The 17,374-nt window shown below is 34.3% G+C and overlaps 2 protein-coding genes across 2 annotated transcripts in view; both read left to right on the plus strand.

The window, feature by feature from the left end:
* zmp:0000001168 (signal-induced proliferation-associated 1-like protein 2) overlaps positions 1-17,374 on the plus strand; it is a 262,196-nt gene that overhangs the window by 72,358 nt on the left and 172,464 nt on the right. The gene's annotated exons all lie outside the window — the stretch shown is intronic.
* Positions 1-17,374, plus strand: part of LOC127168113 (sodium/potassium/calcium exchanger 3) — a 43,457-nt gene that overhangs the window by 4,155 nt on the left and 21,928 nt on the right. Inside the window, exons 2-3 of the mRNA XM_051114682.1 lie at positions 1,368-1,460; positions 16,349-16,425. Coding sequence (XP_050970639.1) covers positions 1,368-1,460; positions 16,349-16,425 — 170 coding nt within the window. The remainder of the gene's footprint in view (positions 1-1,367; positions 1,461-16,348; positions 16,426-17,374) is intronic.

The following is a 17,374-nucleotide window of genomic DNA, read 5'->3' on the forward strand; positions in this document are numbered from 1 at the left end:
AGTGTGGTCCAACCTAGTTATCGTATCGGTAATCCAACCTCTAATTTATACTATGGAACTATTTATACTATGGTCATGCTGCAGTATGTCAGTGGCTACCCTCAACTGGTTGGTTACCAACATTCTTTAAAATATCTTCTTTTGTGTTCAGTAGAAGAAAGACTCATACAGGTTTGGAACAACTTGAGGGTGAGTTAAGGATAAATTTTATTTTGAGTATTGTGATTTGAGATATTGTGTCTTTCTGCCCTTCTTTCTTTTATTTAGAGGAGGATTAGAGGCTGCTTTGCCTAGTTAGGTCATTGCAGTGAATGGGTGCCGTCAGAATGAGAGCCCAAAGAGCTGATAAAAACATAACAATAATTCACAAATAATCCACATCACTCCAGTCAATTAATTAACATCTTGAGAAGCCAAAAAATGCATGTTTGTAAGAAACAAATCCATCATGAAACTGTTTTAACTTTAAACCATTGCTTCCAGGTAAAATAATCCATAATAATGCTTCCTCCAATGAAAAAGTCTATCTCTTGTTGTTCTCTCACATCAAAACCCACCAACATATTTGTTTAGAGCTGTTTTGGATGGGTTTTCTCATTTGAACGGTGGTGCATATTTCTCTCCTGATTCAGATGAGAAAAACATTTTATGGATCAAGCAATGGTTTAAAATTAAAATGTCTTAATTGTTTGATATAAACACACAGCTTTTGTCTTCTCAAGATGTTAACCGATGCATTGGAGTGGTGTGGAGTACTTATTGTGATGTTTTTATCAGCCGTCTCATTCTGACGGCACCCATTCACCGCAAAGGATCCATTGGTGGACAAGTGATGGAATGCTACATTTTGTTTAATTTTGTAAAGTATCCAAACATACACATAGTTCACAAAATAACAAAATTCAGATTTTTATTGTTTGATAAATTCACATCTGAAATTAAATACGGAATGATTAAAAGTGACTTGTATATGTGTCCTTAAATTGGCGCAACAAGCGTTTTAATCTTTGATATACTGTATCCTAACAGTATAATATATAACCCAGAACAACAGAACAGGATGCCTCATAGCTTTGCCACGCGATTGTGCTTTCTTGCTGCCAAGGGAAAACTAAACAAAATGGTTCTGGTTATACAGTATGTGCGTCAGGACGCACGCTTACGCTGAAGTGCCTTCTGGTGCCGAATGTTTTTACTCAAGCATGCTTGCTCACAAATACCTTTTTTGGTTTACCTGATGGATTCGTAAATGTTTTCATTAGCATTGTTGACTGTTGCAGTGACAGTTTGCAGATATAAAAGTAAACGTTAGTACACATTTGGTGTTGAAAGATGTATATATAAATACATTTCTCATGTCTTTGCAGAGATCAAGTCTTCATGGCCAGAAACAGAGTTTCCCAGGCGCAGGGTCCTGCAGTATGGAGTGGAAAATCAAACAATTGACACTCCCAGAGCAGGTGGGCAACAAACATTTTACATAGTGTGCATTTCAGAAAATGTTAAATCTCAAATATATATTAAAGATTTTATGGTTTAATGCTCTTTATTGAGTGTTTTCATTGTAATGTACAGTATACAGACTACTAAGAGTGAAAGTAAATATTTGTTTTCCTAAAGACCAATGCTTGAAAGACATACAACATTTGCACAGTAAATGTATTTGTGCACGTGTGTATCTTTAGGCTACTATAGCTGCATGGAGTGTATTTTCTAAACTCTTGTGAAAAAGAAGTCTGCTTCATTCTACTGAATGTAAATATTAAGTATATTTAAAAAACGAGTTGTGGATCATATAAAAATAATCAGTGTTTCTATATGACTTAAAAAGTCATAATTCGCTGTTCCACATATTAAGGTCTTATAAAGATCAAAAATCAAAGCAAAAAGTCTTAAATTCATAAAGTTGTGGCATTAAATGTTGCATGCCCTAAAAACAAAAACAAACAAACAAAAACTCTAAAACCTCTAAAAAAAAAACCCTGTAAACATCCCTAAACTCAAGATATGTTACTTAAGATGCAAATATTAAAAATATTAAAGAATTGAACAATTTTGTTGAAATTAAATGATTAAATGCTTAAAACAAACAAACAAAAAAATCTGTCATTGGGATCTGAAAAGTTCTGGTTTAAATCATAAACTCATTTTATTTTGATCAATTTTATTGTAAACAAGACTTTTTATCTTTATCTTTTTATCTTTGTATAATTTTGCCTCTCAAGTAGTTGTTTATTGATTTTAAAACCATCACTTTTTTGTGTTTCCTTTCATTTATTTCTTAATTTTTTTACTTTGTCTTAAAAAGGTTTTAAAAAGTCTTACATTTACCTTAAAACCTGAAGAAACCCTGTTAATGAAATAAAAGGACACTTAAGTGATGTAAAGAGAGACATTCTTACGCTTAAGTACACTTTTAACAAGTGTGCTTTGTAATAATGTCAAATTAAACATTTTACTTTTGAAAGTACATTTAAATCATTGTTTTTTGTGTAGTGCTTTAGTGAAATACAGTAGTATGAAATTACATATAGAATGTACTACTTAAGTCCTACTTAAGTGTGTCAAAAATGACACTAAATTTCAGCTGATTGCATTTAATAGAATTTTTATACTATAATACATTTTCATTTAATTGCAATTGAAACTCAGTTAAGTGTCTAAAACATTCCATTAAGTTTACACTTAAGTATATTCTTTTAAAACACAATATATCTGTAAGAAGTGCTCTTTTAAATGTATGTTAAAGTGTATTCCTTTTCCACAAGAGTCTGCTTGGCCTTCAGATAGCAGAGTTCTTGCAGAAGAAGCCATAAGTTGTTGAGGTATATGAATTACTATAGCAAAGCTGAAAAAAAAGACGTATAAAAGGGGCTGAAGAGAAAGCATACACTGTCCAGATATATCAAGAGGCTGCAGCAAACATAAACAGACGTCAGGAACAGACGCTCCACTGCCTCATCTGGAAAACACTTACAGGCATTGATCTCAGACAAATAACTCTTGTTGTTATTATTGTAGTTCTGTTGCAGTTTGTATATTATGCAGACAAAGTACCTAGAACTGAGATCACAGCGTGGTCTGTCTGCTTTAATCTGTGAGCGCAGCAAGCAGTTTAAATAATGGCAAACACCACGGACTGGATGCTTGCAGCACTGTTAGTTGCCAGAATTAGATCTGTACACTCAAGCATTGAAGATACACTTCGAATCAGGGATGACAGGGAAAAAGCAACCCAAAACACTATTAAACTAAATCTTTTGATATGGAGAATCTGATTTTCCCAATGAACAGGTCAAATCAGAGTGTTAGAACTAATATATAAAGATGTAACAGAAAATGGGAAAACAGGATATCCTTGGAAAACTTACTGTAAGTCTTGCATAAACACTAAACACTCTTAGATTCACTATTTTTACCTTTCCCATCCAGGGGAGCATTTCCAAATAAACACTGTGAGCTCCATTGGTAACAACGGAAGAGCAACCATAGTTGCTTTTTGGGAAATGCACCCCAGATAAAGACTCATTTGCTATTTTTCTCTATCACATAGAGTTGAGGTCAAAAGTTTACATACACCTTGCAGAATATGCCAAGTGTTAATTATTTACCAAAATAAGAGGGATCATAAAAAATGCATGTTATTTTTTATTTAGTACTGACCTGAATAAGAAATTTAACATAAAAGACATTTACATATAGTCCACAAGAGAAAATAATAGTTGAATTTATAAAAATTACCCCGTTTAAAAGTTTACATACACTTAATTCTTAATATTGTGTTATTACCTGAATGATCCACAGCTGTGTTGTTTTTTTGTTTTTTTTGTTTGGTGATAGTTGTTCATGTTGGTCCTAAACAGTTAAACTGCCCGCTATTCTTCAGTAAAAACCTTCAGGTCCCACTAATTCTTTGGTTTTTCAGCATTTTTGTGTATTTTAACCCATCCAACAATGACTGTATGATTTTGAGATCCATCTTTTCACACTGAGGACAACTGAGGGACTCATATGCAACTATTACAAAAGGTTCAAACGCTCACTGATGCATTAAGAGCTGGGGGGTGAAAACCTTTAGAATTTGAAGATCATGGTAAACTGAACCTATTTTGTTTTCTCAGAAACATCTAACTATCTTCAGTAGCCTCTGAAGGGCAGTACTTAATGAAAAAATATGATATTTAGGCAAAATTAAGAAAAATGTACACATCTCCATTCTGTTCAAAAGTTTTCACCCCCGACTCTTAATGTATGGTTTTTACTTCTGGAGCATCAGTGAGTGTTTGAACCTTCTGTAATAGTTGCATATGAGTCCCTCAGTTGTCCTCAGTGTGAAAAGATGGATCTCAAAATCATACAATAATTTTTGGAAAGGGTTCAACTACACAAAAATGCTGAAAAACCAACAAATTTGAAGAGAACAGAGGGCAGTTTAACTGTTTAGGACAAACATGGGACTCATGAACAACTATCACTAAACAAAACAAAAAAAAAACACAGCTCTGAATCATTCAAGTAACAGCACAGTATTAAGAATCAAGTGTATGTAAACTTAAGAACAGGGTCGTTTTTATGAATGTAGCTATTATTTTATCTTGTAGACTATATGTAGACATCTTTTATGTGAAATATTCAGTTCAGTACTAAATAAAAAATAAATAAAATGCTTTTTTTTTTTTTTTGTAAAATAATTAACATTTAGCATATTCTGCATGGTGTACTATATGTAAACTTATGTCCTCAGCAAGTGTTCATACTTCACCTTTTCCTTAGTGCTGTCCTGTTTGAGCTGGTCAAAATGATCAGAAATCAGGCTAAATGACTCTTGAATTGAACTTGCATGCTCTTAATCAGCCGACACTCCTGATCATGGCCAAGTCGAAATGAGATGAGCACTTACAAAGAGTAATCACTATGGGTTTATAGAGGAGGGTGGAAAGGGTAATTACTAATAAGTCAAGCAATTTTGTTACTGTGTTAAAGCAATGCAGAAAGTGCTTAATTTTTAACCCTCTGGTGCTTCTTGACTGGCGGTCAAAAATGATTTTTTTTATTTCAATGAAATTAATGTACTGTATTTTTGTTTGAGAATGTTTCTTTTATGTAATATTTTGTATTTTTATGGGATTTTATGATACTAAATTATATTTATGCTGTGCATTTTTTACCCGTTAACTACTTTTTGAGCATGGACCTAAAAATGAAAAAATAAATTGTAAATCTTGAATACTTTGGAACACAGACTTAAGTTTGATTATTGATGAAGTGAAAGATTATTTTTAAAAAGTTAAAATAAAACATGTTTGACAATAAACAATATGCTTATTGTTGCACAAAATGCACAAAAATACTCCTTTAGAATTTTGACAAAAATTCTAAAAACTCAAAAAATATGAAAAGCAGTTCTAAAAATGTTTTTAAAATTTTCATTAGGAAATGTATAATTTCAAAAATGTTTTACTCTAAAACAGCAAAAATTCAAAACCATAAATCTAAACAAGTTTAAACAAATTTGAGGTTGATATCTTAAAAAATTAGGTTTCAGTAAGATTTAGTTTGGGCGCAGTGGCAAGTTTCCAGGTGAAATTCTTTTCCCATTCGTTTCCAATGCAATTATTTTAGACTACAAGTGTGACTATTTTTTTTTCTGGTCCATTTAACCTTTTTGAATTATTTCCATGATTTAGGCCCTTTTCTTTTTCACATAGTGCCAAAACCAAGTTTTGAAACCATTCCTTTGAGTTAAAAATTATACAAAATCAAAATTTTTTGGGTTAAAAATGAGTATCATAAGTGTTAGACTTACAGTTGAAATACTGACTACTGTGCACATTTGTGTGGTTTTTTTAATACATGGTGTGTTAATATTAAGTTAGCATTGTTGTTGAAGATTAAATCGTGTTTCATTTGCCTTTAATCTGTATGCTCAATCATAGCCATTGTGAATGAAAGGGATGTGAGGATTTTGTGAGTATGAGAGCACAATAGGCAACTCATCAATTCAAAGAGCGCTTGCAAAAATGACTGCTCTCATTGTCAGACCTGCAATTGGATGAAATGCTGCTGGCAAGATCTCCAGTATTTTGCTAGTCTGTGTGAGCAGAGGAATATTACGTTTAATAGGTGCAGTCCCTTAAACTGCTCTTCCATAATTAGAGGGGCTTATGTAATAAGTCTGAGATCGATTTCGCTTTTCTGTCTCTCTCTCGTCCTCGCCATTGTTTTTGTTCCTTATAAAAGGACGAGACGGCAGACCCCGTCTTCAGACGAGAATCCTTTGAGGTTTGTGTTGCTTGGCAACTGAATGCTAAATTTTGGGAGCGCGTGTGTTTGTGGAGAGCCGTGCGAGAGCGGGAGCTTAGATGAAAAAGACAGAGGTGCAGAGAGAGAGAGAGGGAGAGAGAAAGGTGGGAGGAAATAAATAATGAGAAGGAAAGGGAAGGTGCTATTTTTAGGCATGTCAGTAATCATTGCGCATGATGTTCTTTGCGTTGGCCAAATATTTTGTGTACATTTCAGAAGGAGTAGGTGGCTAGAAAATCCCTCACAGACGAGCACAATCACGGCAGTCTAATAAAAAACAACTCATGCTGCATCATTTTTGACTGTGTGGTAATCAGACCTCAAGTGTAACCTCTTCTGACATGATGCATTAAGGTCACATGACGTAAGCAAATGTATTGCTTTCAGCTGGATGTGATTTACCCATTATTTAGGGAAAGTGATTCTAATAAGCCCAAGGACCAAATCAATGCACTTGTTGGTTAGACATATATACATAATAGAAATATAATAATGTCAAATATAAAACAGAAATATAAAAATGAGAGAAATATTTGAGAGTTATTTGTAATAATGTGTTGCTACTGTCTGGTTGAAGTCATATCCTAAGCCCTCCAAAGAGGATATTTTTCTAAAATCCAGCGATGAAAGTAGCTGTGAGTTGATAAAATTATGAGATTGATAAACCGATTACAACCTGATATAACTGTCTTGCTGTTTTAAAAGCAATACTTTGAGAAACATAACTAAAGAAATTAATTTCGTGAGAATCTGTTGCTATTGGGGGTGTGACGAGACACTTATCCCACGAGACGAGACAAGACACAAGACTGGGTTCACGAGAATGAGACGAGACAAGATTTTTAAACTTTTTTTAAGAAATCCTCAATGATGAAATATACAGGGAAAATAGTCTTTTATTCAACTGAAAAAGACAAAATGCAAAAAAATGTAGGTGCATTTTGAACTTAATAAATAAACTTCCGTTTTAATGAATTATATGCAGTAATAACATTCAAACAAGAGCTTTACGATTCTGGATAAATTGAGAATCCCAGTTGTTTTTAATAAATTGGAGACCACGATTCTCTCACGATTCTGGAGAAAAAAGATTAGAAAACTAAACAAAACAATGTAATTTACTAATGGTTCTGACAAACTGTTCATTGCTTAAGCCTTTCATTTAAACAAACAAACAAAAAACATTCAATGAAGGAGTCAGTGTCTCACTTCATTAATGGAGAAGTCCACTTCCAGAACAACAATTTACAAATAATTTACTCCAATGAAGACCATTATATGGAGAAAAATCCTGAAATGTTTTCCTCAAAAAACATAATTTCTTAACGACTGAAGACAGAAAGACATGAACATCTTGGATGACAAAGGGGTGAGTAAATTTTTTGTGAATTGTTGTTCTGGAAGTGAACTTCTCCTTTAAGATACTTTCGTTTTGATCGCTACTGTAGACAATTAAATATTTATACCCAAACTATAAACTTTTATCCCAGTACTTCTATTATTTAAATGTCTGTAACACAGAAATAATGATTATAATGTGGTGTTGCTCTTTCTGCGTTCACATTTACCCTGACCCTCTGATTCATTAACATGGGCAGCGACAAAACGTGCTTCTCACGCTCCACTGACATGCGCGATGTGAAACAGTCCTAATACACATAGCTAAATCATTGTCATTCAGGAATAAGATCGCGTGGGTGTTTGAATGGAGATCTCGATATTTTAAGGATTAATTGTGCAGCTCCAATGTAAACACTGCAAAATGTTTTGCAAGGATATCGTCACAAGATCACAAGATCCTCATCGAATCTCGTCACAAAGATGTAGATTTTAATTCTTGTTTTGAAATGGTGCCCAGTTATTGGTGATTCTTGTTATTATCGGTGTTGAAAACTGTTATTGCGGCTTAATATTTTTGTAGAAACTGTGGTGCATTTTTTTAACATTCTTTGATGAATAGAAAATACAAAAAGAACAGCATTTATTTCAAAAAGAGAGCTTTTGTAGCATTATCAATGTCTTTTTTTGTACTTACCTCAAATGGTAAACTATAATGTTTTACATTAAAAATATTAAGCAGCAAAAATTGGTTCCAACATTGATAATCAGAAATGTTTTTTTAAGCAGCAAATCAGCATATTAAAATGCTTTCTGAAGGCTCATGTGACACTGAAGACTGGAGTAATGATGCTGAAAATTCAGCTTTACAGCACAGAAATAAATTACGTTTTACAATATATTCAAACAGAAAAGAGTTATTTTCATTTGTTATAATATTTCACAATATTACAGTTTTTACTATATTTGTGATCAAATAAATTCAGCCTTGGTCAGCAGAAGAAACTTGTTTTAAAAACATTGGAAAATCTTATTTATTCCAGTTATTCTGCCTCCCATGTTGTCTCATCTAGTTTTACAGATATGTAACTATATTAGAGTAAATGATGACAGAATATTTGGCTGAACTATTTCTTTAAACGTTTTGATTGCTTTTTGACTCGAAAAAAGTTCTAAAAGTTAGTAAAAATAATGGCGTTATTAAATAATGGCACATTTTTTGTGCCATTTTCCACAGCAATCTGAAATCAGCTTTATTTTTGGATTTTGCACCTAACTGAATCTTTCTCACTTGCACCCACATAGTGACAAGGAAACTCTGCTACTCTATACCTGTATCTGCATTAGTGAATTGTGTCTTGATCAAGCTACCTGATATCCGTTCCCACTTATTCTCACTTCTTTCTCACTTGGTTTCTTTTTCTTTTCTTATCCCCTTCTGACAGAATTCACAGGTCAGATTAATAGAGCTGTGACATGCTATTTAAACACACTGTGCTGATTTAAAGCTGTACTTCACCTTCCTGAATCATTCAGTGGATCTCTGTGCGTAAAACGTGTTATTTTAGTTTCATTGAGATACTCATTCATTCATACATAATCATTCAGTCATACTATGTTTATTACATAGAATTACATATCAATTTTTACAAATTTTCTGTTTGTCATTTTTATGAGCTTTTGTTTATAGATTTTTTTTATTCGTGTTTAAGTTTTAATAATTTTAGGACATCACTTGTATTAAAAACACGGTAAAAAAAAAAACACCTTTTTAAATTTTATCCAGTTTTATTAATTATATTTATCCAATTATATTTATATATCTATATAGATAGATAGATAGATTTATTAAGAATCAAGATCATTTGTTGTTGTAATCAACTTTATGCTTCAAATGCTGTCAGCTGTGCTTAATTTGTATTAAACATTAATAATATTTTGAATTACTTATCAATTTTTACAAATTTTCTGTTTGTCATTTTTATTAGTTTTTGTTTATATATATTTTTTATTGATGTTTTAGTGATTTTAGTACATCACTTGTATTAAAAACACTGTAAAAAAAACACAGTTAATCACCATGTTATCCAATTTAATTAATCATATTTATCCGATCATATTTATCTCTTTATATAAATAAGATAGATTTATTAAGAGTCAAGATCATTTGTTGTTGTAATCAACATAATTATTTCAGTTTTAGTTATTTTAGTACATCAGATTAAACTAAATTGAAAAATGAGAAATGTTGCTTTATCGAATGTGTAAAATAAAAGGTTTTTTAAAGATTGTATTACATGTCCGTTAAAGTATATTTTATCTTGAGTAGTAAAAACATTTAATGTTTTATGTTTTTAGTCTTTAGTTAACTATAATAACCCTGGTGTAGTCTGTGATGCACAGGGTTTTAGCATATGTGCTGTGTCAGTCTTGAGTGGGTTGCTGTTGTAGACTGCAGGGTCGTGTTTTGCAGTTGATAACCCAGCTGGACACCAAGACACCCAGCCATTTTAAGTCAATAGCGTAACGTTCTCTCTCCTCATTCTCTTTTGCAGTTTGTCACTCACTCGTAGCTTGCAGTCACACAATCAGACAGAAGGACAGACAGATGCTGTCACGTTTTCTCTCACACACCCAATCCACCAAAGCCTTTTCTCAGTGCATTTTTTTCTTTCACTCTCAAAAATAAAGATTCTTTATAGGCATTGATGGTTCGGTGAAGAATCTTTAACATCCATGGAACATTTCCATTTTGTTTATAGTGGTAAAGGTTTCTTTTAAGAACTGTTAACTGAAAGGTCCTTTGAGGAACCCAAAATCGTTCTTCTATTGCATCGCAGCAAAAACCCTCATTTGAAACCTTTATTTTTGATAGTGTATAGTGAGGTCTTTCACCATGTACTTTATATAGAGAATAACTGTCACACAGGATTGGGTGAGCCATCATCATTTGAGTGGCTCTTTCAATCATTTGCTGAGGGCTGCTGATTTGCGCAGCTGCACTGGAGCTAATCTTGGCTCCAGCTGGTAAGAAAAAAGGAAACACAAGGCCTGAATTGGCTGCTTGTATTTAAGAGGCGGAGCCGGTGTCTGTTGCTGTGAGGTGAAAGGTCACAATGACGTATTGGCACACTGACGCAACTCGTGTCTGTGGTGACATTTCTGCAAAATGATATTACATTGCTTTTTACAAGTTTTGCAGCGTTTCAACAACCCAGTCTCATGAAAATACATGCCTATATATACATTTCTGCAACACTGTTATTACACACCTTACTGCACATTTTGCGGCAGATGTCCAGAGAGTGGCGCTAAAACACACGTTCAATATGTGACCGTGGCACGTTGGTACAGGCACGTATTATTACATTTTTATTACGCTGCTTGAGGTACAAGAATTCAAATGTCCGGGGAGTGTTGCTAAAGCTTAATGCACTATCGTGTTGGAAATATTCCCTACACGAAACCCATCCCTAAACGTACCCAATAGTCTTAGCAAATGCACAAGTGATATAAAAATGCATTTGTTGATGCAGGCGTGCTATTTTATCTTCTTTCGAGGTGTTTTGTCGAACCATAGTTTTTACAGGGTTCGTATTGGAGCTCTTCATCACTCAAGTGCAATGCCATATTGTGTGAACTACCAAGCAAACCTACTGAATTAGAAAACTCATGCATATAAAGCTGTATATGTGACAACAATAGGGATGTCACAATTCTCAATATAATATTGAACCGTTCGGTACGACATCCACGGTTCAATACACACTTGTGAATTGTGGTTTTGCATTAAAGTAACTCCCTTGTTTTATTTCTCGGAATTTGCTGTATGTGTGCCCGCGATTTCACGTGCTGAAATGAGGAAATGCTTCCCCGCTTATGTTTGAAGAATAACACACGCAGAGCATCTTCCATTCTAATGACATGCAATGATAAGCCTTTCTAAACCTGCTGTCCAACAAAACATTATAACTTGTTTTTTATTTACAACATCAGTCGAGTGTTTGAAATAACTTCCTTAGGGGCTGTTCAAATATCGTGTATTTTGCGCGGTCAAGTGTTCTTGTTTTCAAGAATTCGGTTACGTGTTCAACTGTTTTGTTGAGCTGTTTTGTCGAACCGTTATTTCAAATGTAGAAGCCCGGCAGCTGCGCTCATAACAGAAGCGACACAGTCGTGACGCACATGCGGTGCGACGTGCTCAGTTTTTCCAGGCGCATCTGCGCCACTTCGAGATAAAAACATCTCAACTTTTCAGAATGCTGCAAGCGCATAGTGGGTCATGTGACAAGAATCAACCAATTAGCTTCATCCTTTCCCTAACTACATTGAAAGCTCAGCCAAGATTAAGAAAAAGCTGATCATAGCTGTTCAAGGATAGCCGTTTTTAAAGGGGTCATCGGATGCCCATTTTGATGGGCATTTGAAGTTGATATGATTCTTTAGGGTCTTAATGAAAAGTCTCTAATATACTTTGATTAAAAATTCTCAATGGTTTTGTAAAACAACACCCTTTTTACCTTGCCAAAATCAGCTCTGCAAAAATCATCTCATTCTAAGGCGTTGTTCCTTTAAATGCAAATGAGCTCTGCTCACCCCAACCCCTCTGTTCTCTCTGTGGAAAGACAGTCTTGTTTACATTAGCTGCATTTAGCCACGTTTAGCCGCTAAACTTCCTAACTACCATGTTATAAGGAAAGGCGATCGCAAAGATTCATAAAAAAACGCTTATATTCACTTCTGCTGTAGGTGAAGCTGGATCATGAATGATTCGCGCGAACATAGACGGATATATGTAGATCGGGAGGCGCATTCCCTTCACAAACAAACGTAATCTACTGCATCTTCAGCGGCTCAGATGTCGGGAGTAAATGACGACCACTATGTTCATTATTACATCCAGCAACACAACACCTCAATCGCTCAATCGGAGATATTCTTGTCTAACTTACATCCCTGCTCCGGCATTGAAACATGGAAAGTTACTGGACTGTGACAGCTGATCTGAGGTAATACCTCATGTCAATCAACTATTGTGGGAGCGGCCTCTGTCTGTGTGACGCCACACTGACAGGTATCTGAGAACGGCTCGATTTGAAAAAGGGGATATTATTTTTACAGATTAATTAAAAACCACTGCATGGATTTTTTGTCATTATAGGGTAGATTTATTATAGGGTAGATTTATGTTGTTTGAACATTAATGTTCAAACAACATGAAAAAGTGAACTTAGCATCCGATGACCCCTTTAAATAAATTTAGTAGCAGAGCTACAGCAAGCGATTTTTAGTGCTGGAAATCCATTTGTCCTTTGTTGAAACTTCTGCGTCTTCATTGAGAGTGCAGGTCGTGGTTGTTTAGCAATGGCAGATGCCACGGGAGCACAAGCTACAGAGCACTTTGGAAAGAAGGAGAAAGTGGCCCACCTAGCGTTTTCTATCCGTTTTTAGGTGCAACATGTGAACGGCCCCTTATGTGATCTGATGTGGATTCTTATCACAGAATGAGGCAGACAATAAATTCTATACTCATATGCATGTCGATTAGCAATATATTATTGCAGATAAATGTTTATTGTCCTCACATTTCATCATTTAAACCGTTAACCGTTATGTCTTGTTTGTATTCAGTTACAGCAATAGCGATGCCGTTATCTGTCCTTATCCGGGTGCGCTATCGAGCAAGTTTACTACATCAGACAAGCCAAACATGTGGAGCTAGGTATTGATGCAAATGTCAAAATGCGTTAGTTTACAAATCATGCAATATGTTAAAACAGTTTTGAAGTCATAAACGTAGTATTATGGAAAGAACAGTGCAAAATAAGTCTTTATTAATCTATTTGCTTCTGTAACCATAATTTGTGTGAAAAGGTATAGGAATTGTTGGTGTTTTACTGCCACTAGTGTTAATTTCAGCTGAAATGGATGGCAGTGAAGTTTCACAGTGCTTTCAAAGTGAAGTGTCCACTGGGTGGCGCTAAAAGTGAATTCAGTTTTATCCGAAGCAGATAAACTTGAATCTGACACATTTTATTATGTTGGTTGTTTGTATCGCCGCATTTCGTAATTGAAATGTCCAGTTAGTGGTTCATTTATTGTTTTTTTTTTTGTTTTGTTTTTTGTTTTTTGCTAAAAGGTTAATGCTCTGCCATATTTTAATAACATACCACCTACACTATACTTAACCGATAAAGTTAACAAAAGCAAACGTAAGATAAAACGCTTTTGCTGAAGCAACCATATAATTTTAGTTTGCTTTTATAAGTCTTTAAGCCTTTTAAAGTGATTCACGTTTCCAGGATTCGAACACAAATGCTTCGCATCTCAAATGAAGTGCTGTACCGGGTGCGCAATCGAGCAAGTTTACTATGTTAGAAAAGCCGTGGAGCAGGATATGTGATGCAAATATCAAAATGTGTTAGTTTACAAATCATGCAATATGTTTTAATAAAGTCAATAAAGTCTTTTGAAGCCTTAAACATAGTATTATGCAAAGAACAGTGCAAAAATACATATTTATTAATCAAAAATCTGCTCCTGTAATCATAATTTGTGTAAAAAAGAATAAAAAATTGTTGGTGTTTTACTGCCACTAGTGTAAACTTCAGCAGAAAACTGCAGTGAATTGTATTTATAGGTACGTTTTTGGATTTTTGCACATTTTCTAATAAGCCTTTGTTGTACTTACTTACATGATAGTAAATATGTAAGTTGAGACTAAAAAATGGGAGAAAAAGTGAACACAGAAAACAAGTGTGAAAGTTTCCATTATCCTAGCATTTTCTGTTATTTGGTTTGTCTAAAAAATGTTCACTTGCTCTGCCATCTGATTTACACACTTTCTCTATTTTTGTTGGAGTCGAACGCCGTCTTATATGCGCGTCTTTCTCACAGAACCCCAAGACGTTCCCCCTGGGAGAGGGAAGTGGAGTATTTTTAGCAGTTGCACTTCTGTGTTGCTTGTCATCTCTTTGGTCCCTCCTTTTTTTCCATATTTCCTAAATCAAGTCCATGGGAAAGATATATCCTACACCCTGTTTCTCACTTTCGCTCTGTTGCCATTGGCTTCCTGCCGCTGCTCGTCAACATTTCACTGCCCTAGGGAGGACGTCGCCATAGTAACTGCCTTCGCTGAGGCAGCTCGTCAGGACGTTCATCAGAGGCGGGTTTTCAGCGCCATTCAGTGATTTACATGGAGATGTCTTTTGACACTGGAATACAGAAGAGGATGGAAAGATGACAAAAAAGAGATAGGAAGAGGAGATGGAAGAGGGAGGGCGGAAAAGACAAGCGATGAGAGAATAAAAGAAAAAGAAACCAATGTATGGGATGCAAAGGGCAAGACATAAAATTATCCCTGTGCATGTGTTTGTTTTTATTAGTGCTTTTCCTAAAGCGTCCCAGTGGAAAATGTTATCGCTCAGAGTCAAAGGTTGCTCTTTTAGGAGACGTGTTGGTACTGAAAAGGATAGTTCAGCCAAAAATTCTGTCATCATTTATTATGAGTTTCTTTATTTGAACACAAAAGAAGATATTTTGAAGAATGTTGGTAACCAAGTATAGCTGCTGGTCCCCGCTGACTTCCATATGGAAAAAATAAATGATGACAGAACTTTAATTTTTGGGTGAACTATTCCTTTTAAGTGAATCACAGCTGAGAACTCCAACTTGTTCTTTATCTCAGAATAATTTTTAAAAAAACAACTAAGTCAACTTACATGCTGTCATGAAAGGAGTATTACATAAAATGTGGTTCTTCGACACTTACAATTACTTAAGTTTACATAGACACTAAAATGTACAATACTGGCATATTGACTGTCTAAAACACAAATCATTCTTGTATGATGTACAAATGTTTCAAAATTAATATATGAAAATTTAATTAATGGAATTAATTGGTTGATTTTGTTGTATTTATGATCAATAAGTTTGTTTTCAGATGCATTTACTAAACTTAACTGACTTGTGTACCTAATTTGCAATTATAAATCTTAATTCTGTTAATTTCTGTTTCATTTGAAAGGATTAAATTTTATTTTAAACAAGACTACGATTTAAAATAATGAGAAAAAAAACTGTATTCATTCAACCAGTCTTGCGTAGTATTTATTTTGTTTGCTATGGGACACTGCATTTTTCTGAATATGCTGTGAATAAAAACATCCATAAAATTAATTAGAAATGCACAATAAAATAATAAAGTAATCCATTTCATTCTTGGCCTTTAAATCAAAAATTTTAGAATCCATATGATTGTGTTGTGAGGTTTAAGAGATCTAAAATATACCCATAAAACTGTAAAAATGTGCTTATATAAATATATTTATGAAATACGATTATTTGAGTTCAGATTGAAATCTTGTACTTTTGATTACAGTTGAGAAAACTCGTCTAAAACTCCGGTTGAGGCACAAATTAATAGGGTAACATAATTGAGAGAGTGGGTCTATAGTGTGTATGATTTCATATGAGTGTGGAGAAAGGAGGCTTCAGTAGCACAGTGATGGGCTGCTATAAATAGAATTGGGTTCTGTCATCTTTAAAGTTCATATTTTTCTCTGTATATTTTGCCTGAACACTTGTGTCATATATGCAGCTAGCCCACCACACATTCAACTACAGTAAATTGGTTATGAAAATCCAGCAAGCACATTAGTTTCTGATGTTTCAATGTCTAAACCATGTGTTGTTTTCCCATTAGCAATTCATGAGTTCCCTGAGGACATTTTCACCAAAGAGCAGCGCAAGAGAGGAGCCATACTACTGCACGTGCTGTGTGTGAGTGATACTCCATCCATCCATCTATCCATGGAATTATCTATCTATCTATCTATCTATCTATTGTCCTTCCATTCTATTGTTTTATCTACAGTTTAGGTCAAAAGTTTACATCCCCCTTTCAGAATCATTAAAAATGTTAATTATTTAACCAAAATAAGAGGCATTGTACAAAGTGCATGCTATTTTTTATTTAGTACTGACCTGAATAACACATTTCACTTAAAAGATGTTTACATAAAGTCCACAAGAAAAAAAAAAAAAGTTGAATTTATAAAAATTACCCTGTTCAAAAGTTTACATTACCTTGATTCTTAATACTGTGTTGGTACCTGAATGATCCACAGCTACGTTTTTTTTTTGTTGTTTATTTAGTGATCGTTGTTCATGAGTCACTTGTTTGTCTTGAACAGTTGAACTGCCCGTTGTTCTTCAATAAAATTGTTCAGGTCCCACAAATTCTTTGGTTTTTTTAGCATTTTTGTGTATTTGAACCCTTTCCAACAATGACTGTATGATATTGAGATCCATCTTTTCACACTGAGGACAACTGAGGGACTCATATGCAACTATTACAGAAGGTTCAAACGCTCAGTGATGCTTCAGAAGGAAAAAACATGCATTAAGACCCGGGGGGGGGGGTGAAAACTTTTTGAATTTGAAAAAGATCATGGTAAATTTAACTTATTTTGTCTTCTGGGAAACATGAAAGTATCTTCTGTAGCTTCTGAAGGGCAGTACTAAATGAAAAAATATGATATTTAGGAAAAAAATAAGAAAAATGTATACATCTTACCTATGTTCAAAAGTTTTCACCCCCGTCTCTTAATGCATGTTTTTTCCTTCTGGAGCATCACTGAGCGTTTGAGCCTTCTGTAATAGTTGCATATGAGTCCCTCAGTTGTCCTCGGTGTGAAAAGATGGATCTCAATATCATACAGTCATTGTT

The sequence above is a fragment of the Labeo rohita genome, chromosome 7 (genome assembly GCF_022985175.1).
Source record: "Labeo rohita strain BAU-BD-2019 chromosome 7, IGBB_LRoh.1.0, whole genome shotgun sequence".
Classification (NCBI taxonomy): Eukaryota; Metazoa; Chordata; class Actinopteri; order Cypriniformes; family Cyprinidae; genus Labeo; species Labeo rohita.